Genomic DNA, 27,803 nt, shown 5'->3' on the forward strand with positions numbered 1-27,803 from the left:
AAAAGACAATTTTTATACATGAGTTATTTAAACTGACCCCTTAAAGAATTTCACATATTTTGGTTCCATCTAGGGGAGATGCCTATGATATACTTGTTACTTTTACATCCATCTCATCTAATGCCCAGAGAAGCCTGTGAGGTAGACAGAGTCAGAGTAACTTGCCCAAGGTCAAACAAAGATCCAGTGGCAGAGGATTCAAACACAAGGTTGATTCTAAAGCTCATGAGCTTTTTTACATAGTGTTTAATCTCCATAAATCACTTTAAATAAGAATCTTCCTTTTCCTCAATACCCCTTTTGTCCACATTTACTTGTACTTATTTACTCATTAGAAGTAGTGAATATGGAAGCTGTGGTTTGGAACCTGGCTCCGGAATTGCACACACCAGCTCTACCACATACAAGCTGCCTGACCTAGGGCCAACCTGTCAACCTCTGATCCTTAATTTATTATTCTGTAAAAAGAGGGTAACAAAAGTGGTTGCCTCATGGAACTTTTGTGCAAATTCGACGTACTAACAATGAAGGGCTCCATCCAATGCCTTGCATATAGTTATGCTAAATTCCAACTTTTTATGACTCTCTTCTGTTAGTATATCAATGTTACTGCCTCCACACATGAAACATTAGACTTGGAGCTCTGAAAGGAGTTGAACGAAAAGGTCCTGACTGGGGGAAGAGTCAGTGTGTGTGGGAGCTGGGACCATCCCAATATCAGCTGCCATGCTGACCAATTCCATGACCTCTGAGACCCAGCTGGTCTCCTCTGCTTTCCGTACAGCAGCCTCTAGAAGAAGCCCAGCAACAGCAAGATTAGTGTTCACGACAGCCACCACATTATGTTGATGACCATCCACATCCACCCTATAAGGGCTGTCAGGACTGTGGGATTTGGGGAAAAGAAAGGAAAGGGCATGGTTGCTGCCATCTACCAGTGCAAACCAAATGGGTAAACTGTTTTAAGAACCTAATGTTAGGAGAATTTAAGTTGTTTTATCCCCACTCAGGTTAATTAGAAATGGGAAACAAACCATTTTCACCGCTGACATAGGTACTAAGGAAAAATGCCCAAAGGTGGCTAAGCCCATTATACCTTGAGCCCAGATGAAAGAAAGAACCACAACAGAACCCTGCACTCCCCTGGATGCTAATTTTGGAGCACGTCCAGTACTCAGACTAGAACAAGATCTTGCTGCAGGTGGAAAGCAGAAAAACTAGCTGTCTTTCGTATTATAATGAAAACTTTTCAGTTAAAGGATAAAACATCATGGGGGCATTTACAACAGTGTACTCATTAGGCAGAAGGTTAAACTAAATGGATCTCCAAATTGTCCTAAATTTGAATCCTGGGAAACCCAGATAGATATGACACCTTGCCTGACACATAGCCCTGAAATTTCAGAAACTCTGGCAGGAATATCTGTTGGCCCCAAGTAAAGGAAACTGGCTTGAAAGCAGTGTGGGATCCTAGCAATAGTTTTGCTTACGGCAGTACAGGACCTTTCCCTATGATTAGAGGTTTTACTTACAGAAAGAAACCTGTATCTTTATCCCTGCATTTTATTAAATACAGGCCAGTATACAAGGTAAATACATATTAGAAGATTCAGGAAGTTCTACTGTCTACTAAAGAAATACGTTTTAAGTTGTATGTGAAGCCCTCTCTTACTTTTCTTTTTTCTTTTTCTTTTTTTCTTTCTGGGTAGAGTGAGAAAAAGTGAGAAGTTCTGTAAAGATTTCATTAATAAGACATCTAAATATCATGATAGATCAGTATGAAGAGTTTTATTTAAAAATTCTCTATATAAAGACATGTTTTGAGTCAACCTCAAATTTCATATATTGAAAATTTCCTAAAAGTAGTTCTTTAGAAATTATTGCTAATAAAGAGAAACTACTAACCAGTTCAACGATCGATCGTACCTGAGAATATGGCGAGAGTTAGCTCAGGATATGCCCTTGCTAATTCCTCAGACAACTGATAATATGAAACAGAATACAGATGCGGCAGAGGAGACAACTGGCTTAGAACTCCATCTGTTCTCTGAACCTCCAATTTGTGAGCATAGCGAAACATCTTCGGTTCCAGGATCTATGGGAATGTAATTCCATCAATTTAAGACTTCATGGGTCCTCTAAATTTCAACTATAATTAAAAAGATAAAATCTCCCAAGAAATATTTCATTTTAAAAATTATACTTTAAGAATTATACATTGCAAAGTATTTCACATGTTAATTTCTAATTCCATGAAATGTTTGCAAAATATCTGTAACTGTTTACCAGGATTTATAGTCCTTGTGTTTAATGGCAATGATTGGGGATAGTAGCACAGTCTGAAATCAACTTCAGCATCTTAATATACAATTACTTGAAAAAGACTGATCACTTTCCATCAAAAATATGACTATATAAAACATGTATAAGTGAAAAAAATCTTTAAACAGACCTGGGTTAACCACAAGGAAATATGGAATATAAACTAAAAATTCTTCTTACGTTATACTATGTAAAGAGCTACACTATTGAACTTTCTTCTTAATTAATAAAGACATCAGGGTGGAATTCCTAAGATGATCCTTACCAGAATCAGTACCACTTCACACCCTTTGGAAAATCAGTATCTACTTGAATTCTATTCTTAACCCTTGGTTAAGAGGAAAGAATCTCATTCTATTATCAATGAGTTAAGTATTATATAATAATGATATATCCATGTCTGCAAGTTGACTTCTAGGTTATGTTTCTCAGTCTAATAAAGAAAAATTATATGAGGTTATAAATAAAAGAGCTAATTACTTTTCACTTAGCTCTCAAAAAAAAAAATTAAATTCATATTCTTATCTGCTGAATAAAAATAGTTACACAAAAACCCAGGCCCCTAACCACTAAATTTTCATAAGTATTTGCACACACACAGGCACACATAGGTTTATGTAACATACATAATCTCTCTACAATATACTTCTAAACAGTTTGTATTACTTATAGACTTAAATGACCCATATTATCTTTGTCTTCTATTTCTAATGATAATCAGGAATTGATATAACACCTTGATATTAAAAATAAAACTGAACATTAGTATATTTTCAAGGCAAGAATAGATTGTTATGCTTCATAAAATTCTGAGTGAAAGGATTTTAATTAAAAATTGTTTACAAACCTGTAAAAGTTGCATAGCAACTTCATAGATGCTTCGAGAAGAATCAGCTGCTTTAAACAGTATCAGATTTAGGAGCATCACTGTGTCACACTGATAATCCCTAGGGACAAATTTTACATGTTAGGTAAGTAATGTTTAGAGGCTTTCACTGAAGTTAATAAATACGATATACAAAGGACAAGGCTGCTGCCATGCATGCAGCTGCGAAGCATATGAGGCAACTGGGTTTTTCTTTAAGGCAAAAGGTACAAAATAGATGCAACGTGATCATGATCCTTATTTGGGTTAAATTTTGTTAAGAGTTTACAGAGAGAAAATACTTGGTTTCTCAGTATTTCTGGACTAAAAGAAAATATTTTCTTTAAAAACAAACAAACAAACACCTAAATAGAATATAAAACACAGAGTCTGGAGCACCTGTTCTGGAAGACATTAGCTATGGCTTTAAAGCAGCCAGCTGCCACCCTCTTTGAACCAGTGTAGCATCGATCCACAGCCCAGTACATCAGGTTGCTCTGATCTGGGTTCAGCTCCAGCAGTAATGTAACTGCTTCACAGCCCAACTGATGAACCTAAGAAAAGGTCACAAAATTGCTCAGGACAGACAGAGCAGTGCATTACTTAAATGCCTACTTCTCTACATTTTACCAAAATAATATAGTATATATATTTTTTACATTTAATCACAAAATTCAGTTTCCCTTTGTTTAACTCATTCTCATTTTACTCCGCCTGCAGAAAAAATGACATGGGTAAATTAAGCTTGGTCTCCTGCTTTTTGCACAAGACTCTTAGTAACATCATTCTTTCTTCCAGCTGAGCTTTAAAGGCGGTTGATGAATATGAACACTGATTAAGTACTTTCAGAAAACTGAATTCTTAACCTCTCCAGTTATTTTTATCAAGCTTTATTCTTGTTTTTGATAACCTAATAGAAAAATTATTCTTTGGGGAAAAAAATGTAAGTCCTATTTTAAATTGTGATGTCTATGCAATGTATAGTATGACAGTACAAAGGGCATGGAATAGGGAGGGCAGGAAAGAATGATTAATTGGAGAGTGGTCAAAAAAAAAAAAAAAAAAAAAAAAAAAAAAGAAAAAGAAAAAAAAACACCCAAGAAATTAAACATAGCAAAAAACATGTTTCTTCCTTGAAGCTCAATGTAGACTACATTAATATTTTATTTATAGACTTAGAACCCTGTTTTGAGATATATACATACTACTACTGTATTAATCCTTCAACATAAAAAAATGATCAAATGAGGGTGTAATAAGTTAGAAATTTCTTAGATTATGGCATCCTATTTAATTTTACATATGTTTTCTGCATATAATTCTAACCTATCTAATTTTAAAAGACTTGTTTTCAGTGGGCCATACAATAATTCCAAATAATGCAATGACAATTTATTATGAAATTTTAAGGGAATTACCAATAATTACCTTTTTGTCCAGAGAGTCCAAAATATTATCCAACCATTTGTACAAATAGCCATCTGATGAAAGTCCTACATTATCTGCAACAGGGCCACAACATAGTACAGCAGACATAGCCTTCAAACAATAATATCAGAATTACATTTAAAACAGTTAAGAGGTTAAATGCTGGTTGTTTAATGAGAAGAGGCAAGATATTTTTAGTCATGCTTATGTAACAACAATATCTTTAATTTTTTTCTGTACAAAGAAAAGCGAAATAGTAATTTTTGAAACTAGGTAATTTATTATGAATACGAAAGTACCAAAGTATCATGATACCAAATTAGACATGGACTTTGAACAGTACTAAAAGAGAAGGGAGGCAAAAAAGACCAAGAAAAAGAACTTAAGCAGGAAAAAAAACTGGTATTTCTTTGAGGCAATCCTCAGTTCTTTAAGAAAATGGCATTCAAATTTTGGGTAGATTCTGTAACTTTTTTGTATTACATTTTATGTATTTAAATAAACTTACAGTATAAATGTTTGAATATGGAAGGCAAACATACATTCTAATACTCTCAGGTACTCAGAAGAAACCTCTATCCTTTTTATAATGCCAGGCACTGAGAGACAAAAAATAAATGACTATACTCAACATAAGAAAAAAAAAAATCAGATCTCTAAGTAGATACCTTTAGTGCGCAGTACTGATGTCTATTAATTTGCATATTTCTATCACTGTATCTGTCCAAGGGAGTAAACATGATGCTAAAAGGACCTGCCCAGTGACTAAACAACATAAATAGACTGTGACGAAGGCTCTGTTGAGGAAAAATACTTCTTCTCTGGTGCACTGTAAATAAAAAAATAGATAGAGAAAAAATTCATTTCCATTTCTTTTTACTTTAACATGCATGTTAACTTATTACTGAATATGTAATATTGTAAAACAGAAAAGTTTTCATTTTAACTTAACAAAAGTCTCCATAGTGATAGAAATCATTTACATACATGCAAGTCACAGTAACAAAGCTATGGTCTATGTCACCATGTAGCACATTATGTGAGATACAGCATCTCTGCAAGCAGGATGTCATGGCAGGATCGGTGCTGCCAGGAGGCTGACACAGAGCTGGGAGGCAGAACCCTGCTTCTCCTTGGGCTGTTGCCGGCTACACGGTAAGGCTGGCTATGACATTACCATGAACACCTCTACCTTGGTTAGTTAGTAAGAGAGGGTTTTGGACTAGGTAAGTTATTTTTAAACTTAATACGTTTTCAGCAGTGCAGCTGTCTTTATTAAAAGATCCTTATATGGAATCCTGACATACAGAACAAACAAAAGAGAAGCTCATTTATTTGAAGTAAGACGTGAGACCTGGCGTCCAAACCCACTCTGCTGCCTCTTGCTGATGGCGCCAGAGGAGAAATAATATAATTTGAAAACCACTCATTTAGAAGCTCTGTAAAGATTCTTTCTACTTTAAAATTCTATTCTATAAGTCCTATTGGACAAATTTTCATCAATCCTTCTTTTGGAAGAAATGCAGCAGTATCATAATGAACCAATCAATGTGAAAGTTATAGACAAGTATTTAGTAATGGACTAAATTATATCTTTACATTAGTGAGCTTCAGATCAGAATACTGAGAGGCAAAAATTAGTCTTTTCCTCTAAATAGCATCAATTGCCCCAGAAGTTCAAAACCGGGTTCTTGTACTTGAAATTCATGTACCTAACCAGATGCTTACAGGATATTTTTATAAAACACAACTCTGTTCTTACTTGAAAAGTCAATGGTTTGCATATACTTTTTAAGGTAATAAAACAAGTTTGTTTTTTTTTTAAGAAAGAAAAAGAAACATTTACATTGTATACCAAAAGCTATATATAATCACATTTTTATGTCTTTCACTTGTAAGGAATTTATGACTTTTTGAAATAAAATTGCATATTTCAATATTTTAGTGCCTAAACCAGTACCTGGCATACAGTATGGGTTCAACAATAGGCACACATCTGTTAAAGGAATCAATCAGTAACACAGTATCCTTGTGATACTTTACGTCTACGGTGCTCGCTCAGCAGCACATACACATCTATGGCCTACACGCTCTCCATTATTCAAAAGCATCTTGTTAATTCTATTCTCAATTACCATTTGGAGCATTACGTTCTTTGCTCATTGAGTCTAGAAGTTTGTCCAAAGAGCTTATTCTACTGATTTCTCCTCAATTACCATTTGGAGCATTACATTCTTTGCTCATTGAGTCTAGAAGAAGTTTGTCCAAAGAGCTTATTCTACTGATTTCTTCACATTTTTGTGTTAATGTCTTGATTGTCATTGAAAATCCATGTTGAGATGCTTTTTGATTTCTAATCACTGACACTAATTCAAAGGTAAAACAAACTCTTGCCATACATGTTATGCGGAAACATTTTTCCAGTATGTCCACAACTTGTTTTATCCACTTAGATTACAGAACTTCAGGGGAAGAAAAAAATATGATGGTCCCTTAATATTCAATAATGGTTTAAGAAACTGAAAATCATACCTGGAACATTCTGAATGATATTCGCCACTAAGGCACTAAAATGGCATCGTATATCCTTCAGTGTGTCAGAATCTTTTTCATTTTCTGCTTCCAGGAGTTGTCTAGTTAAGTCTACATACTCCAGCAAAGTGTTGTTGAGGAAATGTGTTTCATTATCAAGGCCACCACTTGCACTGAAAATATTGAAGAAAAATAAACAATAAAGAAAATGTGATTTTAAACAATAATTTGAATCAAAACAATTCCCTAATAATCAAAATCAGAACTTTGCATGGTCATGGTTGTGTGTAACTTAACATACAAAAATAAAACGAACATGATTTTGGCTTACTTGATATAAAAATAAATAGTGCTTCTTAATTAAAGAATCACTACTGCAATTTATATTATTCAATTCCATATCTAACTATTCTGAATACTGAATGTTATTCCCTCTTTGTCAAAATATATAGCTTTTCAAAATAAGGAAATAAGGAGGCATATGGGATAGGCAAGATCAGTTTAGAAAGGCAGAAAGAGGAAAGACTAGTTCTATACGTTCTCATAGTTGCCATGCATATTATTATACCTTTAGCAGTCAATCAAATATCCATCAGGTACTTATTCTCAGCAAGATTCCTGGGTAGGTATTATTTGGGATGCAAAAATATAAGAGAATTCAAGTAAGACTGTTGGTTTTCAAATCTTCTGTCTAGACCTATGGATTTGCCTCAAGAATCTCTGCAATAATATTCTCTTGGAGTCAAGAGCTCTGTGACTAGAACTTGAAATCACTGACTGGAAGGGGGTCACATTTGGTTAGTGTCAGAAGTCTTGGATTCCAGTTGTGTTTCATCAGTTATTAAGTATGTGACCAATATCTACTTCAGAGAATTTTAGTAAGATTATAAATGTATTACTATATATGAAAGGCCCAATAAACTATTAGCACTACAAAAATGATTAGCTATTACATTTATATTTATTTTGGTTAACTGTTATATTTGAAAAATACTTCTAAAATGTATGATTTTAAAAGTAAAATTAATTTTTTACTAGTTGTGAATAGCTTCTTATAAATATCACGATGGTTGTACAGCATATTAAAAAAAAATCAGTCTATAACAATAAAAATGTTTAATAAATCCATGATGAAAATGTTTCCTTTATTCCCTAAACAGGTGTTTGTAAATTCTAGGTCATGACTTATTTGTGAATGGGAAACTAATTTAGAAGATTGCAACCTGACCCAGAATAAAACATTCATTCATTTAAGAAATATTTATTGACCACCTACAATGCACACGAGATTGACTGGGTGAACAAAACAAATATTCCTGCCTTCTTGGCATTCAGAATTCATCTTTTTTTACTTAACCAAGGAAATAAAAAGTCTGTAACAGCAATAGTCTTATATTCCTTCCTCTTAAAAGAACAAAATCAAAACACACAACTGTGTTCAAAACCATTACTGCTCAATAATGAGTACAGCTTTTGTATTAAATTTTTAAAATACCAACACCTTGCAGTTCCCCAAAACAGTATCATTCAAAGATTCTTCATTCAAATAACATTAAAAGCAACCAAAAAAGGAAAAAACAAACAAATAAGATTCAGATGTGAATTAGATTAATTTTTTTGCATCAAACCCAGCAAGTTTCAAATTTACTTTTCCTAACTTGACCTGTTTTATTTTTCTGGAGGGCAAAACAAAGAATAATGTTTTTTTCTTTCTTTTCAGTCGCTTTTAATTTAGTATAAAGAAAAGTAAAGCAATGGTTTAAATTCTCTTGATTAAAGCTCTACCTTAAAAGTACTTGTCAAAAGCATTTGATGCTAACTATGAAAGGTGTTAGGTATGTTAAGTAATGCTAAAGTAACAACACTACAATTGTTTGATTATTAACATATCTTTTTTCAAGATCTCTTTTCAGTTAACTGTTTTGGAAATGGTTAGTTCCAATTTTTTTCCTTCTTCAAGGGTCAGGCAACATCATTACCTTCCTTCCTAAGGAAATAGTTATTTCTCAACAAAAGCTGATGAAATTTTCCTCAGGGAGCTGGTCTTAGTGTCAGATGCCTTTACTGTAGAAATAACTCCAGGTTTTATGTTTTCATTTATGAGGGGTAAAAACAATTATGAATAACGTTTGTGGATTTCATATTTTTTCCCAAGCAGAAAAGATTAACAATAGATTAAAATAAATTTGCAAACCTTATTATGTTAAGTCTTTAAATATATGATTTTCACAAGTCCAGAAGAAATAGATCTTAAAAATGAGGCAAGAAAAAGTTAAATCAGTCAGTAAAAAAAGGGGCTACTGTCCACTTGCCTGGATTACTAGATTCCAACAAATATCAAAATTGTAGGAACATTACACCCAGTTTTTGCCTAAAGCAAACAAGTAGTGATGGTAGATTTTTTTCATAAATTTTTTAGGCCATCAGTTAATTTCCTGGGTGAAACTTTGACTACTAAATAATGTTTACAACGAGGCAGACAAGCTTTTTTGTTGCAAAGGTGCTTTTGTTTTTCTATATTTCATGAGAGAAAAAATACATTCTCTAATCATTTCAAAGTTTTAAAAATCAAAATCCAATACTGACCTGTGACTAATGACACCGGCATCTGCCAGCAGTTCAAATATTCGTACCAGCTGTACTCGTAAAATATCTCGACGCCTGCGCCGTTTCATATTCTATTCCAAAGATACAAAGATATTAATTAAAAATCCTTGAGGGAAGTTGACAGAAAACTTACTGGTATAACTTGGAAAGAACATTGTGAATGTCTTAGTTTTAGAGTTTATCAAAATTATTTTGGTTGTGCAATGTAGATTTCAAGCACTCTGGTAGCTGTTGCATCAAAGAGATATGTGTGGACAGGTTGAAATTAATGAGTCAAATAAAACCATAAACAAAAGTTTCAGTGGTGAGACCCCTCGTTTGGTGGGAAAATAAAATTCTACAGTTACTTTTACGTGATTTTCTAATCTCACAATTTTAGAAGAACTGAAGCAGTTAATAAAATGTTGTCTTTGAATGACAAAGAATCCCTAAGATATTCCCAAAAACATGACAGAAGGGCAGGGAAAATATCACAAAGGAGACTGAAGAAACCCCACAGATTTTGCTCATGCCAATATTTTCCATTTACCAATGAATTTTGACACAAAAAAATAAATACAAATAAAAACAAAAGAAAAAATTTATTTGATCATTATGGTAATAATAAGTGTCATTGTCTCACTAAGGCCAAATTACTAATACCTAGAATAATAGCTGTAACATCTCAACTTGATTCTGCTTCTAATAGGAACTCATATAGTATATTAAGATATAGATCTCCTACATCACTATCTTCTATAGCTCATTATTTTATTTATGATGAAATTTTCCCAATACAGAGCAATTGAAAATATATTTATTACTCTTTCACTTTTGTGTCCATGATCTAATTTTTTGCCTTCCACAAGTAGGCCAATTTACTGATAATCAATTCATTAAATTTTTGTATCTTTTAGCTCTTTGGAAAGTTCATAGCAATTCCTATTGAACTGGATGGCTTCTCAACAGTCTTTGAGGATTTCTGTAAAGTTGCAGTTGGCCTGTGTTCATTCTGTCTCCATAGAAAGATTGTGACTTTAAAGTTCTCAAAATGTATCTAACATTCAAGGCAATTCACTGTATATATCTATTAAATTGCCATGATGACTTTTTTCCCCCTGAATTTCAGGAGTATAAATACTGCCACTAAATTTTGTTTCCAAATTCCAGTTTCCTCTAATTAATCATCCTGTAACTAACATGATCATTCTGAAACAAAAGTCTAATCAATTACAAAATGGGAATACTATCACTACTCTATAGAGCTCTGTTAAAGAAAGGGAGTGAAGAATTACAGATGCTGTTTTAAAGTCTCTCAAAGAATAGCTACTATCACCATCTCCCTCTCCTGATTAAATTCCTCAATGGATCTTTGACACTAACAGCAGTGATTTTCAGTGTTCTACACCAGACTCATCCACAGTGCTTATTTAAAAAAAGAAAAGGATTCTGGGCTCCACTCTAGAAATTCTCATTCCATAGGCCCAGGATCCTGTAATTTTTAGCAGGTCCTCCAGGTAATTTTCAGATTCCAGTGCCTTTTGGGGGCCAATGGTCTACTGAATAAGGTTTAGACCCGGCACCTTCCATGAGATAGTTTCTATCTTGCTTTCTTGCCTGATCAATCACTTTCCGCCTCATATAATCACACAAAAGAATCTGCAATGTCCAAATTCTTTTATAAAGTTTGCAAATGCTTTTCATTCGCCTAGAAAGTCTTTCCCTTGCTTGTCCACTGGGAATATCCTTCAAATTTCACTTCAAATATCAATACTTCATATAATGCCTGCTATTAGCCGTGAGCACAGTCGGAGGCTTTCTCTTCTGCAGCTTATACAACCCATAATCTATGCTTTATTCCAGTGTGTAATACATTGTTATAATTATGATTGACATATCTGTTCCACTAGATCTGTGGTTTCTAAGAGCTGCTCAGAACCTGATACATTATCTGTAGATTTGGGGATCTAGACCTGTGACTGGCAAAATATGGCCCACTGTTCTCTAGTATTGTAAATAAAGTTTTATTGGAATATGACCACACTCATTTGTCTAGTAGATTAAGCAGCAAAACTGAGTAGTTGAAACAGAGACAGTATGGCCTGCAAAGTTGAAAATATTTACTATCTGGCCTTTTACAGAAAAGGTTTGCCGACCCCAATCTAGACCTGTCTTCGCTATAGCTGGAGCAATTTAACATCTGTTTTACACGCGTTTCTGCATAAGATCTCCTGTGGGGGTTGAAAAAATGAGTTCTGTATATTTTTTTAAAATGGTGAAAACTGCACTAGGCAATCTTTTACTTATTTACTTCTGAATTTCTAACTGTTGGTATAACATGTATAATAAAGAAGGCAAGTATTTGCTATATCAAAATTTAACGATAGAAAACCACACAGCTTACCTCTGGCCTTCTTTCGAGTGCTTCTTTAATTATGGGATGCAATTCCTCTATTAGTTCCCTAGAAGAAAAATGATATACTGTACATTCTTTTAATTAATAGCTAAAAACAAATATAATTTGACATCTAGTGCAAATATGTTAATATTAATATAAGGAGGTATACTGACAAATGTTAACCCTAATCCTAGTGTTTTAAATACAATTTTTATTGTTTTGTTTTGGTTATAGAATAACACATGCACACTGCAGAACATTTAGAAAGAAGAAAAAATGGTATAGGCCATTTATTTTAATTTGTAGAGGTAAGTACTATTAATATTTCTGTTCAATCATTTTGTAGTACATATACGTTTTACAAAGTTGAAACCCTATCATATATAAAATCATATCCTTGTTTAAATTTACTTAACACTAGCATAATCACTTTAATGTGTCATTAATTAAATCATAATATTCTATTACAAAGGTGAGATACCATAACTTTCTTAACCATTTTCATTTATTACAAATTAGTTAAATTTTATCTAATTTTTCTTGTTACAAATACTGCCTCAGTGAACACCTTTGTACATTAATCTTTGTACTCATTTCTGATGGTTTCCTTAGGATTAATTCTTACAAATCAAAGGATATGAACATGAACATGATAATTTTATCTTTGCTTATATCCTGATTTTAAATTGAAAATATGCTCATTTTGGAAGATTGGGAAAATACAAAAAGCATAAGAAGAAAATAAAATCCATTTGCAATTTTATCATCTACAGAAAACTATCGCAGACATTTAAGGTATTTGCCTCAAAATTATTTCCATTTATGGGAATTTGTTTTTTCAGAAGTTGAGATTATTTTTGTATCCCATTTCTTTCTATTTGCACAATAGTGTATTTACTTGTCTTAAAATAATCTTCTAAGACTTCATTTATAATGAATGCTATCCCTCACCTATAGACTTATTACAATTTATTAACCTATTTTCTGTCGTGCATGTTAGTTGGGGACAAAATATCAAATACCACCTCTTATCAATGGAGGACTAACTCAAAATAATAAATTCAAGGCCCAGAGGACAATAACAAAGCAAAACCTCAGGCATTAAAAAAAAGGACTTCCTTCATTAATATCAAAAAACATCAAAAATATCAAATATGTACATATTTTTAAAAAAATAATCTAATTCTCTTAAACAAGGGGAAAACCTGTAGTTTTAACCAACAAGTCAAGATTATAAATACACTCACTATAAATAAATTAGGTAGAAAAATATTAAAGATTTGCACAGTACTTTATTACTAGAACATATTTATACATTGTATGTATTTGATTTTCATAATCATTCCATGAAGAAAATAAAGTAAATCTTATTTACTCAATCAAAATGAGGAATAAAGCCTCAAATAAATTAAACGGTTTGTTAAATGTTACATGACTAGTTTACTGGTAAAAGGACTGATATGCAATTGTCCTGATAATAAGTACTCTATCACATCTTCTCCCCCTAGCAGCCACGTTTACTTTTTAGGGCACAGAGAAAACACATAATTACCTAAACGCTCCTGGGTTGGTCCTGCCAAGACCTAGAACAAGGGACTCTGTGATTTCCATGCTCTCAGAGCGCATCATTGGAACTATGTGCTTAAACAAGGACGAAGGGGATGGGATTCCAATAATCTGGAAAAAAAAATTATATTTATAGCACCTACTAACGATAATACATCCAACTAAATAACTTGACATTTCAACAATATTTGGTCAAGGAAAGTGGATAGATGAATGGTGCTTCAAAATTCTCCTGTGTGTGCATAACTTTAAAAGGTTAAATAATTTGTCCAATGCCTCACTGCAAGTTCATTAACAGAACTGGGTTTTGTGGGTCTCTTAATTTCTTACAGATACTCATTATAATATACTACACCATCATCAAATAGTCTATGTCTTTTGATCCAGAAAAAAATATGAGAACAAAATTACTAAGTCATCAGTGTTAAAGTCAGATACCAGGTGTTACGTTTTCTCAATTTTCTTCAACCATCTCATAATATCTGTGTCATATCATGAAAACTATATAAGTGTCCTTATCAAGTATCACTTGTATCACTACATAATTTAGGGAAACTCTAAAAAGATATTTAATTATTTAAGTCATTCCTTTTGTATATTGAGAAGTGTGAGAACTACAGGAAATAGAACAAGAGAAAATAGGGATGAAAATTCCTTTAAGAATATTCATTCTGATGAATTTAATTAGCATGGTCCTTTTTCCCTGAAGAAAAACTATATATATCATTAATTCCAATTAGGAATCCATAAAAACAGTAATGAGATTTCTTAAACTATTTTTTTTTCATTATTCGTACAAGCAACTAATATACTTTTCAACCAAGTTACTTTATTATCCCGGTAAATAAATTTTAAAACATTACTTCTCTGGTGCCATTCAGATACAATGGCAGATCTGGAAAACTTACTTTAGAATCAATGCTATAGCCACTGTCGGGGGTAGACGCCAGCGTCTCAGGAGGAGAGCACCTCACAGACCCTGTAGACGTTGAAGATGATGTGGATGTTGCTGCACTGCAGCAGAGAAGTAGATAATTTCTCCAGAGGCCAATGTATGAGTCACTGCTTGTGGTCGTATTTACTTTCTTAGCATTGATGGGGCTACTAAGAAAAAAAGAAGAGAAAAAAACAGGTAGATATAAATAATACAACATGTTTTGAAAAGTCTTTTTTTTAATTAATGCTAAATTCCTATCAATTTAGAGGAGATGGTTAGCATAAAGTTTTTATGAATACTACTAAATCTTTGTGGAAGGATATAAAATACAAATGAATAAGCTACTAGACCTAAAATTAAAATATATTACAGGATCATTTTAACATTATCTCTTATTCCTATGACTAAAGTTAATATTTTATCAGGCCACATGCTATAACTTATTATACATGCTCAATTTAGAAAAAAAATAAAAACACAATGAAAATCACATTTAATCCTTCGAGGCATCTTCAATTCATATACATGTATACAAACGCATGAATATGTCTTTTAACTTATAAAAATTGAATAATTTTATTTTTTTTGTTTTGTACCTGCTTAGTATACTTAACATAGATTTCAAACACATTCCATATAAATTAAGATACTTCCAGGACATCATTTTTGTATGCTCTATCATTATAGAGATTGTGATGATTTAGCCAAGCTTTTATTGTTGAACATTTTAGCTAATAGCAAATTTTCCCTATTATACGCAATACTACACATTTAAATATACACCTACTTATAAATTTAACTATTTATAAGTTTATAAATAAGTATATATTTATTTACAAATTTAATTATTTTCTTGGGTAAATTCCTGAAAGTAGAATTGCAAAGTCAAAAGAATATCCTCATTTTAAAAGCTTTGTCAAATTTCTCTTTTTAAAGATTAGACAAACAAAATATTTTGAAACTATTCTATCAATCTTTCCAAACACCAAAATTCTATGGAGATTAAGGACTGAGAGCAAAACAAAAACAGGAAAAATACTAATAGACAGTCCTTGCCTTGATGCATAATGCATACATACCACCTCATTAATTCATCAACAGTGACTTAGTATGTTAGAAAATGTTCAGAAGACTTGTGACAGCAGTAAAAATAAAAACAAAAACCTGTAAAAACCCATTACTATCATGTTTGCTGCGGAGATATACAATAAAGAAACAAATAAAATAATGTCAGATGGTGCTAAGTTTGATGAAGAAAAAGGGCAAAGGGGGAGATAGAGAATGGTGGTAGGTGAGGGACTTAGAATTTAAAATACAGTAATTAGAGGAGACTTAAATAAGATAAGGTCATAAATTTTACACTAGGTGGTAAGTGTCACTTGCCATTTAAAAAAGTAACACCCAATACACAATACTTGAGAATGTACATAGATATATAATATTTAGCCTGTATATATAAAAACACCAAATACATATATATATTCAAATACAAAAGAAGGAATGATTACTCTGGGTTGGAGATAAAAGAGAGGGCTTTAAGAACACGGTGGGATTTGAGATGTGTCAGATGCGAACATGCAGGGGCTAGATAAAACAAAGTCATTATAGGTTCATGTAAACAAACACTCAAAGAATGAGAACTGTAGACCACATTTCATTAACTTTGAGAAGTTTGTTTTGGTTCCAACATAAGAGTACATGAAGACCGCTGATATAAAAGAAGGAAAAAAGTACAGACTCTCTAAGCCAGGTTTAGAGAGACTTTAACGTGAGCCTAAGGTGTTAGGTTTATCCAGGTGTTGGATTTACATGGGCAAGTTATATGAAGAGAAGACTCATTGCATGCAATCTGATCAATGGCATGCTAGATAAGATAAAATCAGGAACTCACACTTAGGTTCAAAAATTATATTCTGTATTTAAGGGCAAGAAGAAATGAACATAGATTATAATGACCTTGGTCAACACTCCATCACATTACTAGTTACTCCAAATCTTTACTATTACCCTCAAAACTACAATCTAATTCCATTATATCACTAATATCAGCAGATGGCCTTCTGTATGTCATCAGGAAAACTAAGGTCACTGAGGTTGGTTTCTCTTTACTTCTCACCTTTTATCTACAAATTTATCTATATTCACATCTATATCCTTCTTTTAATACCTCATCATTCTTTCACTCAGCACAGACTCACTGGACACATGTTAGATAACAAGCACTGTGTAATTAAGTAAACTAACAATTACCATTTGATGATACATGAAAAGGACGAAAGGCTCATGAGACTATACCCTTTGCAACTTTCATCTCCCTCCTTAATCCATATGTACATTATGGCATGTTATTTATGGGATTTCCAATTCACATAACTTTTTAAATACATTATGAACTGAGAGTCCACACATTTTTTAAATTTACACTAGGAAAATAACTTACTTTATGTCAACCTGTGGGGACAACAACTGAAGTCTGGTATATGCAAACATCCAAGCATAGCTCAGAGCTGTGGAGCAGTGTTTTGGGAGGTTTTCTTGCTTTAAAAAACTGGAGAGACTTATAATCCATGGGTCTTGGCCTTGGGTCACATGTGCAAATATCCATATGTGTGATGGACTAATCACATCAAACTGGTGGCTAATAGGAGAAGAGTTCCATTCTACTAACATCTGTAAATCTATTGAGCTAGGGCAATACAGCAAAGTAGTCTATGTAGAGAAAAAAAATAATTGATTATTGCACATATCAATAACTTTCAAAGTTTTACCACATAAAGTGCTTTAAACTATCAGTGGCCTGTTGATAGTTTCCAGAACAGAGGTTCTAAAATGGGTGACATGAGGTCCAAGATGGAACTAAGACACTAGTGATTTCCTGAAACTGCACGTTAAGGTTTCTGTGCATGTGCGTACCTGCATTTTTCTAGAGATTCCATAGCTTACATTAGTCTCAAAAGGATCTATACACCAAAAAAATTAAGAACTGCTATTTATATAATTTGAATATACAACTTCTGTAGATAACTCAAAAATGAACCATTATATTTTATGATGGTCTATGGCCATGCCACCCTGAACAAGCCCGATCCCGTCTGATCTCGGAAGCTAAGCAGGGTCAGGCCTGGTTAGTACTTGGAAGGGAGACCACCCAGGAAGACCAGGTACTGTAGGCGTAAAAAATTAAAAAAAAAAAAAAATTTTTAAAAATAAGGGATTGTAAGCTGACAAGGTCCTTGCAAGCTGTGAGGTCAACCAAGGGGTGCCTCACCTAAAAAAAATGAATGAATGAATGAATGAATGAACAAACAAATAAATAGAAATCTAAAAATAAAATAAAAAGTCATGCTGATGTGCCCCATATATGCCTAAATGGACCAGACTGGAAAATGGGCTCCTCTCCAGAGGTACACATTCCTAAATATTTTGCTCAATGATTTTCCAAGCTTATACTGAAGAAAAAGATTTTTCTTCAGAGCAAATTATATTTCATTCAGACAACAAAAGCTGAACGGCCTTAAACTGAACAGAGGCTCAATTCACTTGACCATTCAACTGATATTTATAAAGTACCCACTCTGAGCCAGGTACTAAGTGCTTTAGGCACTTAGAGAGTCAGCCATCACTCTTTTTGTTGGTATAATTCATGGTTAATCATCTAAAACAGAAGGATTTAAATTGTACAGATTTATAATCACCTCTTAGGTTTACAGAGTTTTATTATTATTTCTCTTGGTTTTACATAACTTATGAGTTCTAAGAACCAAGTGTTACACAGAAAGCACATAAACCTCTTGCCCATGTATTACAAAACAGGAAGAAAAAATTTCAAGTAGTAAAGTTTGATAGTTATTCTTACATCCATCTTGAAATCTTAATATATGACTTTTTGTTGTTGTTCAAACCAAACTAAGCAAGTTTACATAAACTTTCTTAGTAGCGTAAATAAAAAATGAAGTAGTTTTCTTCATTTTAATGAGACAAATCACATTATGACTCTGGCATAAACACTAAAATATTTACTCCATTGCACTTAAACTTATGTAGCAAAGCAAATAAATACACTTATTGAAGGCAAAGTGCCATTTTTTGCTCCAAATTTCAATAAAATCTCTTCATATTATTTTAACCAGTACATATGTCAAAAGTTCTATATGTTATAACAGCAAATAGCAGTTGATGGTAATATCAGACTTTAGAAAAACTGAGATTGGAAAGATTGGAATTTTACGAAGATAAAATATTTTTATTGCTATGAGGAAGTATACTAACTATGGAAATAAACTAGTGCCACTTTTTTAAAGTATTTTTTTTATTTTCAAAGTACATTAGCTTTCAAGAATACTTTGTTATGAATTACATTTGTAAAGGAAATTCATGTATGTGTATGTGTGTGTGTGTGTGTGTGTGTGTGTGTTTGTATGTATGACTTAAGTTCCAAAACAGGACTGAATAATATTTAGTCATTACAATCATTACATTACAGTTACAGAAATCATTACAGTTACCTGATCGGCGCCAGTGAGATGTATGAAGCTCTCAAGAATAGATGGGCTCAGCCTGTCCATCACATCTATGGCTAATTCATCATCACCCTATAAAAAAGATATCAAATGCCTAAAAAATTTTAGGAATGTTCAAGAAAACTGGCCAAACCTAATTAAACATTAAACATTCACTTTAGTACTATTTGTTACAAATGGAATCGAGGGCAGGTGGGTTAGTTTAGTCCCAGTCAAAAAGACCGTTATAAAGTTATACCTGCATGGGAGCAACAGAAATGTAATAAAGATGGACAAAAGGATAGTTTTTAAGTACTTTCATTAGAAGCTAAATGAAATACCGAAATCTTACCTTAGGTATTTCCAAAAGTGCAAATAAAGCCCGTATTTCTCTAAGGACACTGACGGCTAATCTCCTAGTGGCAGGTCGACTGCTACAGAGAATGACAAGAGCAAACCCTTCGACCACATGGAATACACTGGAATATGGGCTCCTTTCCAGAGGAGGGGGATGAGAAGCTCCATTAGCTACACCATGCTTGAAAAATGAGTAGAAGTTAAAAATAAAAAGTTTAAATGTATATAGGGACATTCCAGTAAAACAATTAATAAAGAATTTATGGCTACAGAAATTATGGCTACAGGTTTGCCTCAGCTCAAGCAATTTAAATAATATTTAATTTATAAAAATTAGTAATAGTACACAAAATGAAAAAAAGCATTTAATTAGCAGTCTAAACATGAATTCTGTACCTAACTTCTATCATTCTCCGGCTACTTTGCAACCTTGGAACTGACACTATTAATCACTCTTGGTCTAACATTTCTGTGTAGAAAATGAGGGAATTAGTTTGCATCCTTTGTACTCAAAGTGAGGACCGGAAGCATGGCGTCACCTAGGAGCTAGTAAGAAACAGACTCTAAACCCTGGAGATTTGTACGCTCATTAAAGGCTGAGAAGCTGGGTTGGCTTAGATGAGCTGGCTCTAAAATTCCAAGGTTCTGTGACTTACACATTAACATAAATCAAAAATTTGAGCACCTTCTATGGTTAAAGAAGCATATATACTGTATATGTGAATCAGGGACTGGTACCAAGGATATACCAATCAAATAACTCACATGGAAGGCTATCAAAAAGTTTTTATTATACCAGTTTTAAATATATTGGAAACAACCAAAATGTGAGCTAGAATTGCCTCTACTTTCTACGTTTATTCAAAACTCCTTGTTATCAATAGAAGAGGTTGGAAAGGTTTGAACACACAAACATATATTTAATACATGAACTACAGGAAAGATCTGTTTAAGGGATTGTGAACATTTTAAAAGTAAATAAAACTAATACAAATATTAGTTTTTAATAAAGTCAATACATATTAACACCATTGGTCATTCACCACTGCCCACATACAAAGGGATAATACGAAAGAATTTGGTACCTGTGAGTCCTGGTTTTTGTTATGCATTTGGGTTGCTTGTTTCCACTGATTTATTAATTGTACCAACATCTTTACAGCATTGTCAAGAAGTGTGGGATGGACATCAGTCACTTCACGAACAATAAAATAAACAAATCCTGAAAGAACATCCTCTCGCCAGTCTGGAAAATCAAGCATTAGTGCCTGCAGTGTGTTGAAAGCCAGAGCACGCAGTTCTTCATCCATATGAATCGTGAGCCTACCAAGAACAAAATTCCATTAGCGAACCTCAAAACCCTTCCAGATTTACCATCTACAACTTAAAACTAATAACTTAAAAAATATGTCCTCTTAACTGGTTTGCAAGAAGTATGAAGATAGAAACCAATGTTCACTTTTTGTGCTATATCAATCCTCGTGCTAGTCTATATTCATTTGTTTAAATTCACATACCTATTAATTAGTATTTTTACTATAATTCAAAATAATAAGTTTGATCATAGCACAAATGCTATACTTAAGAAAATACAGATTGACATATCAGAATTACATTTAAAAATACTTTAATTCTTAAAATATCATGTTATCCTACAATCAATCAAAAATGATATCGAATCATAATATCTTAGCACTATCTCATATTTATTTGGTCCTTTACTACCACTGGAAAGGACATGTTTTATCTCTTATCATTCCTTTCACGTTGCTGAGGTTTACAGTTAAATATAAGATGGCTAACTGTAAAAAAGGAAATAGAACAAATCAAGATGGAATCATTTTAACTGAAATAATTCTTGAAGGTAGAATGAGAGAAAATTTAAGAACAACATCCTACATGGGGAGTGTCTAGAATAAAATGGGGAAAAAAGTGTCGAAATAACACATAAGTCCTTAAAGGTAGTCTGTCTAAACAAATGAGAGGTTACACGAAATTGCCTTTTAAAGACATCAAAACAATATGAGGACATGAATATAAAGTAACAGAACATAAAAGAGAATGATAAACAAGGAAACCAGGAAAGATAGCTGTAGTAGTGAAGTTACCAGTATATGTCATATGAATAAGAGTTAGTTTCTGATTTGAGGCTGAAGAGGATTAGTGATAGACCATACTAAGAAAAATGCATCAGAGTCAGAAACAGCCTGAATGAATAAGATAAGTAGGTAATATTAAAAATAAGCCACAATTACACGCTGGAAAGCTGGGAAGAGGAAGAGAGCTGTGTGGTTTAGGGGAAAGGAGATATCACAGTCTTCACTCTGCCAAACTCAGTTCCGGTCTTCACTAAGCCAACCTTCCACTCACAATGAGACTGAAGAGAAAATGTATTACAGCTAGACAGACTTGGGAGTAAGCCACCAAGCAGCAGCCGCTACAGCTGGACATCAGAAATATCATACAGGGTCAGATTAAGGATCTCTAGCCCAGTATGCTGTCTCTGATAGGGGCACCAAGGGAGATACTGTGGGAGAGGATAACTACTATATGATGATGACTTTAAAGGTTATTTCAACATCCTTTAAATTCATAAACATGTAAATATCCATCTTATACCCATCTCTGTGACTCAAGAGTATAGACGCATGGGGAAAACAACAATGTAGCCTGGCTAATTTGAGGCAAGGGAACCAATTAACTTTCCTTAGAGACGGCATGCAGATCTACAAATTTACAATGCATCTTTGTTTTGTTGGTCTGCTTGCTTTGTTTTAAAGTAATCAATATCTGGACATCACGATTGCAAGTGAGAAGAATAGGGGACAAAATAGAACAGGCTTTAGAATCTTTCTTTCTGCTGAATGAATTAATAAATGAATATCATAGGAGAAAGAAGCAAAGTAAATAGCAAAACAAACTGTCATTCACTTTTCAGATGTTTTCTCCTTCACAAAACACCCACATCCCTGCCCCTTGTAGATGCAATTTTGTACTGGTAAGGGATATGGGGTCATCAACCACAGAGATGGGGTGAGTTAAACTGAAGTGGGGGGAGCAAGAGTGCTTTCCTAAGGAATAGCATTATAAATAATTTAACTTTTTCCTCTATAATGCTGACATGGACTTGGTAACTGTACAAACTAATTCACAAAAAAATTAAGAGAGAGCGGGAAGGGATGAATTCATCTTATAGTGCAAAGTTTCAAAATAACTCCCTTCCTCAACTCATAATCCTGAAAAGAGATAAATACCACTCTATCTCGGATGCAACAGTTGAGCATAGGGTTGTGCATGGGTGTGTGGAATGCTAGGTATTCTCAAGAAAGAGGTAGAAAGGGTTGCTGGAGCTGTCTATGAATTAATTGTTTATTCATTGTGAATTTAACTTAAGACTTGGTGATAAGTGCCTAGCAGCCAGTAAACAACTTTCGGTATAGGCAGTATCACTGCTCTCTGCTAGTCACTGTACCCGGTTTTCTGTTTAGGGCAGGGCTAGTAAACTATGGCTCAAGGGCCAAATCCAGCCAGGCGCCTCCTGGGACAGTCATGCCCGCTCCTTTACATGTTGCCTATGACTTCTTTTGCACTAAAAAGGCAGAAACCAGTAGTTGTGACAGAGACCATAATCTGCAAATCCTAAAATATTTATTATCTGAGCCTTTATCGAGGGGATTCTTAACTACATCAACAAAGTGGATTTTCAACCTAATTAGGTTTGGGAGCTAGTATTTAAGTTTGGTTCATGTTATTTACTCATTTTATAGATTTATGACATGGCTAATAGAGGAAAGAGAGACAAAAACTTCAACCCCGCAGGTACTGCAATAGAATGAAAAAGTGAAAATGAGACCACCACCCTAGGTGCTAAAGAAATGATCGTTGGAATAAACACAATAATTGTCTAATGGGCATCTTCACACACTGATAATGCCCACAGGTTAAGGGATAATGCGTTATATAAATCTCGGGAAGTATTACTACCCAGAAAGCTAGGGAGCTGAAAATTAAGATTTGTAGTGGGGAGAATGTGTTTAACAAAACATATAAAACAAAATGGGAATTTAGCAAGTAAATCAAATAGAAGATTAAAAAGTCTTTATTATTACTCTTTTAGTGATAATAGTAACAGGGCTGTGCTGGAAATTTAAAGGAATCAATAGAGATAAAAATCAGCATAGCAAATAGTCATTCTCATTTACCTTGCCAACAATTCGATGAGATCAGTTCTGCTCATACCATCAGGAATCAACCTTGGAATAGCAGCAATACAAGTTCTAAACAAATCAATTTTGGGTTTTCTTTCTCCCCTGAAAAATATATCACAACAGGACTTTATAAGTATATCACATATGCTAGACAATGAAAGCAAAGTTAGAAAAATAACGACAGAAAATAGGAGCCCACCCCGCAAAGTTGAATGTATTTAATATAAAAAGAGCACATACAAATCCAGTAAATAATTATCAGCATATAAATAAACAAAAGAATACAGAGATAATTCAGGAGAAAACACAGTAGGCAAGCAGAAAAAGACTTTTGGTAAGTATAAAACAAACATTGAAACTATTATATTTAAATAAATATTATTTAGGTAAATTATAATTATTTCAAATTAATAAATTTTAATTAAATTTATCAAATATTAAACTTTTAATAAATAATTATTAATAGTAATAGTGCTGATATTATTAAATAACCAAATATTGGTTATTTGGGGGCTTATAAGATTAATTAAAAATTTTTATTTAATATCATTTACTAACAATGTTCTTAGAAAACAGACTTTCTCATTTACCAATGTCGGTACTGTCTGTTCTTGTCTTTTTACTTCAGGATTTACAAACACGCACACACACACATTTTTGAAAATCATCTGGTTCCTTCAGAGGCTTGATAACAGTTTAATACTATAGTATTTTCTTCTCATTATTCATGATTTTATATATTTTAATTATCTAACCTCTTAAAATACCAGTTTTTATTTTGGTCTGTATTTCAAAGTGAGGCTTTTAGTTAATTTATTTTATCCAAATTGTTCTTCAGTTGGCCAAATAATTCTTTTGTAGAAAAGAATTTGGATGATTTAAATGTTTTGGACTTGCTACCGACTTTTAGAGTTTTTATATAGCCAGTCTTATCTTTGCATAGTGACCATATGCATGAATTTCAGTTACCACAATTCAGTTAAATAATACCAGATCCAGTATGGTTGAATTTTCGGTTACTGCACATTAACTATAAGTAACTGCATAAACAAGCTTCCTTGTTAGCTCTTCAGTCCACCAATCATGATGTACATAACAGAAGTACATCATAGTCTGTGACCATTCACATCATTTCTTTGAAAGTCTGTTATGATTTGCCACTGCAATTCAGTTATTTGGTTCACATACAAAATAAGTGTGCTGCTTCTTTTACTCCAGTGATAAACTCAGGTGACATTTTACAAAATTAGATAATCAAAAGGGGAAATTGGCCAATAAAGATTAAAGTGGAGTAAAGAAAGGAAAAGTGCTATCATTAGAAGTGAAATTTGAATCAAATATTAATGGAGTCACAGAAGAAACAGCCGAAGCGGGAATGTTGACACTGCCATCGCTGGAGACTCGATATGTGCATCAGAGGAACTATGTGAGGGCAAACTTCTTGACATAAAAGAGGAAAGTGGTTGTGATGAAAAGAATAAAGATTTTCCATATGAAGTAATGTAGGAAAAATTTCACATTAGAGAAACTCTCAGAGATATTAGTGTATACTAGTATGTAATAACTTTACTTACTAGTATACACTAATATCTCTGAGAGATCTGATATCCAATTTGGTAACCTAAGACTAAAAATGCAGATATTCATATCTAAAAAAAGTTTTCCCTTATACAGAATATGTAGATACTTCTTAGTGAAGAAAAGAAGTTATTGGCATAAAATACACTCTTTTGAAGAAGTCTCTAACAATAAGGAAAAAAGATGCTGGGGTGATAAGCAGTGACAAGGGTAGAGGCCGGGGAGGTGGAGATGGTTGGGATGAGGTACTATTCCAAAAAAATCTACTCATATATTATTCCTATCTTTAGCCCTGATTTCCAGAAGATTTTTTAGGTTTTCTTTTTTGTTTATCAGGGCTATGAAAATAAGAGCATTTGTTTGGCTTAATAAACCAACCATGTCCACACACATCTGGGGTAACTAGGATTTATCTATCACTCACACAATAAGTGTAAGGCTTTGTCATTGACAACAAACTAGACTGAGATCCAGGATGCCTTTTGCTATCTATACAAGGTCCAATGGCACTTTAAATAATAAAACTGAGCATGTGGAAGGAATCACTGTATTAATAACTGTAGCAGATGGCAATATGGGAGAACTCCAGAAGAGAATGCAACAAAACAAGTAAGCAAGAATCAGCCATCTATATTCTTTTATAAAAACTGAAATAGCGATGAAGAGAAACAATTTACTACATACGTAATCATATCTTCAGGCTCCTTATTAGACATCTGCACACTAGTCATACACATCGGTCTCCCAACTTCTTTGTCCAAATGTCTGAGAATACTATCTAATGCTTTTCTCACTTGAGGATAGTAAATTGACATTCCTAGGAGGTAAAAACTCACAGTTATAAAATATCAGGAATTAAATTAAAAAGTTATTTTCTATAAAAAATAAAAGCCTATTAATCTTTAAACAATGTTAATTTATTATTGTTACAAAAGAAGCAGTTTTAACTATGAATACTCTTTTCCCTAATGACCATCTTCAGTATATTGGAGAAAATGTGTAAAAATTATGTACAGAACTAAAATTAATTTGAGGGAAGGACAAAATGCAGTAAACAGTATCATATGAGAAAATAAAGATTTAACCTGAAGAATCTTGGCATGACGACCTATAGATATTATCAAAAATGTTCATTTTTGTATCACTGTATACTAGAATAATAATATTAGGCAAATATGTACATTTTAGATTCAATATAAACTTTTACAAAAGAATAGTAAACTGCATCACAAAGCAATGTATTTATTCTAGTTAACACTAACCTATGACTTTTGCTTCTTCATCTGTCAAGGTTTTATTGAGAAAAATTTTCTTCACACGAAGAGTATTTCCTGAAGGAAGAATAACTCCTGTTGTTGGCATGGGAGGCTCACCATCTTTCTGCTGCAAACTGTCTGCTATTACAAGGAAGACTCTGAGGCCTATGTTCATTCTCTTCAGAGAAAAAAGTTTCAAAATAAGGAAGTTAGAGTTTCAGAAAAATTCTTTTCATGTTAAAAATGTCTCATCAAACAGCACTGGGGGATGGGAAAAGGAGGTCGGAGGGAAAACTAAGCCTTTCTGTTTAACATTTTTTAACTAGTATAAGCACTGGAGTTTGCTTTATTATCAAACTCCCAAATTCCACCCACTCACTTTGGCAGTCAACTGTTTCTCCTACTCTCTATAAATCTTATTTCAAACCTCCATTCTTCCTCATCGACCTCCTACCATCCCCATCCCTCTCCTCTCCATCAGATGATTTGTCTACTACTTCACAGAAAGAGAAAAACATCAACTTTCTTCAATCTCTCACTAAAATACACATCAGTCTACTCATATCTGCACCTCTTTTTCCTCTCCTTTGCTCCTGTCAGGGTCGAGGGGGTGCTGGTCTTCCTAGTTATTAGATCCCATCTGCTCTTACATTTTCGGGAAATTATACTATCAATTATCCTTCTTTTTGCTGCATCTTCAACACTTCCTTTTCAACTGAATACACCCTATTTCTCTTAACTATACTCATTTACCTTAATGGAATAAGCCCTCCCCCTGTAATACTTCCTTGAAGCAACTCTCACTCATTAGTGACCACACTGCTCAAAACAGTGGGCACTTTTCCTGCATCTTGTTTGATTTTCAGCAGCATGGGACACTGTCAAGTATCCCTTCTCTCCTAAAACACTCCCTTCCTTTGATATTTCTGTGCTATTGCTGGCTGTGTCATCTCTGCCAGCATTTCAAGTTTAACCTCCTTTATCTGGTTATTATATATTAGACTGCTTAAAGAGGAGTTACTGGGCTGCAATCTCATGTATTTACACTCATACCAAGTCACCCACTAATTTTAAGCCTGACTGACCCTCAGATCCATTTGACATCTCCACTTGGATGTCAAAAAATGCCTCAGATTTGACATGTTCAAACCAAATGCACTTTCCCCTCAAACTTGATTCCTTCTCAATGTTTCTTTTCTCCAGTAAATTGTCTTCTTTCCATCTGCACTACAGTATGTCAGCCCAAGCTGCCATTATCTCTGAGGTACACC

The 27,803-nt window shown here is 33.4% G+C and overlaps 1 protein-coding gene and 1 pseudogene across 12 annotated transcripts in view; one reads left to right on the plus strand and one right to left on the minus strand.

Moving 5' to 3' along the window:
* The window catches only part of FRYL (FRY like transcription coactivator), a 272,059-nt gene that overhangs the window by 61,813 nt on the left and 182,443 nt on the right, over positions 1-27,803 (minus strand). For 11 of the 12 annotated variants that reach the window (XM_025040241.1, XM_025040244.1, XM_025040245.1 and 8 more), the window contains 17 exons: positions 26,539-26,710; positions 25,961-26,093; positions 23,693-23,800; positions 20,576-20,813; positions 19,486-19,671; positions 19,140-19,226; positions 17,075-17,343; positions 14,606-14,801; positions 13,684-13,808; positions 12,138-12,195; positions 9,734-9,825; positions 7,148-7,320; positions 5,284-5,444; positions 4,616-4,726; positions 3,587-3,741; positions 3,170-3,269; positions 1,927-2,095 (listed from right to left, as the gene is read on the minus strand). In XM_025040241.1, coding sequence (XP_024896009.1) covers positions 1,927-2,095; positions 3,170-3,269; positions 3,587-3,741; positions 4,616-4,726; positions 5,284-5,444; positions 7,148-7,320; positions 9,734-9,825; positions 12,138-12,195; positions 13,684-13,808; positions 14,606-14,801; positions 17,075-17,343; positions 19,140-19,226; positions 19,486-19,671; positions 20,576-20,813; positions 23,693-23,800; positions 25,961-26,093; positions 26,539-26,710 — 2,533 coding nt within the window. The remainder of the gene's footprint in view (positions 1-1,926; positions 2,096-3,169; positions 3,270-3,586; positions 3,742-4,615; positions 4,727-5,283; positions 5,445-7,147; positions 7,321-9,733; positions 9,826-12,137; positions 12,196-13,683; positions 13,809-14,605; positions 14,802-17,074; positions 17,344-19,139; positions 19,227-19,485; positions 19,672-20,575; positions 20,814-23,692; positions 23,801-25,960; positions 26,094-26,538; positions 26,711-27,803) is intronic. The other variant, XM_025040248.1, reaches the window with a different exon arrangement.
* Positions 17,689-17,807, plus strand: LOC112471596 (annotated as a pseudogene).

Source organism: Pteropus alecto, unplaced genomic scaffold (genome assembly GCF_000325575.1).
Source record: "Pteropus alecto unplaced genomic scaffold, ASM32557v1 scaffold57, whole genome shotgun sequence".
NCBI lineage: Eukaryota > Metazoa > Chordata > Mammalia > Chiroptera > Pteropodidae > Pteropus > Pteropus alecto.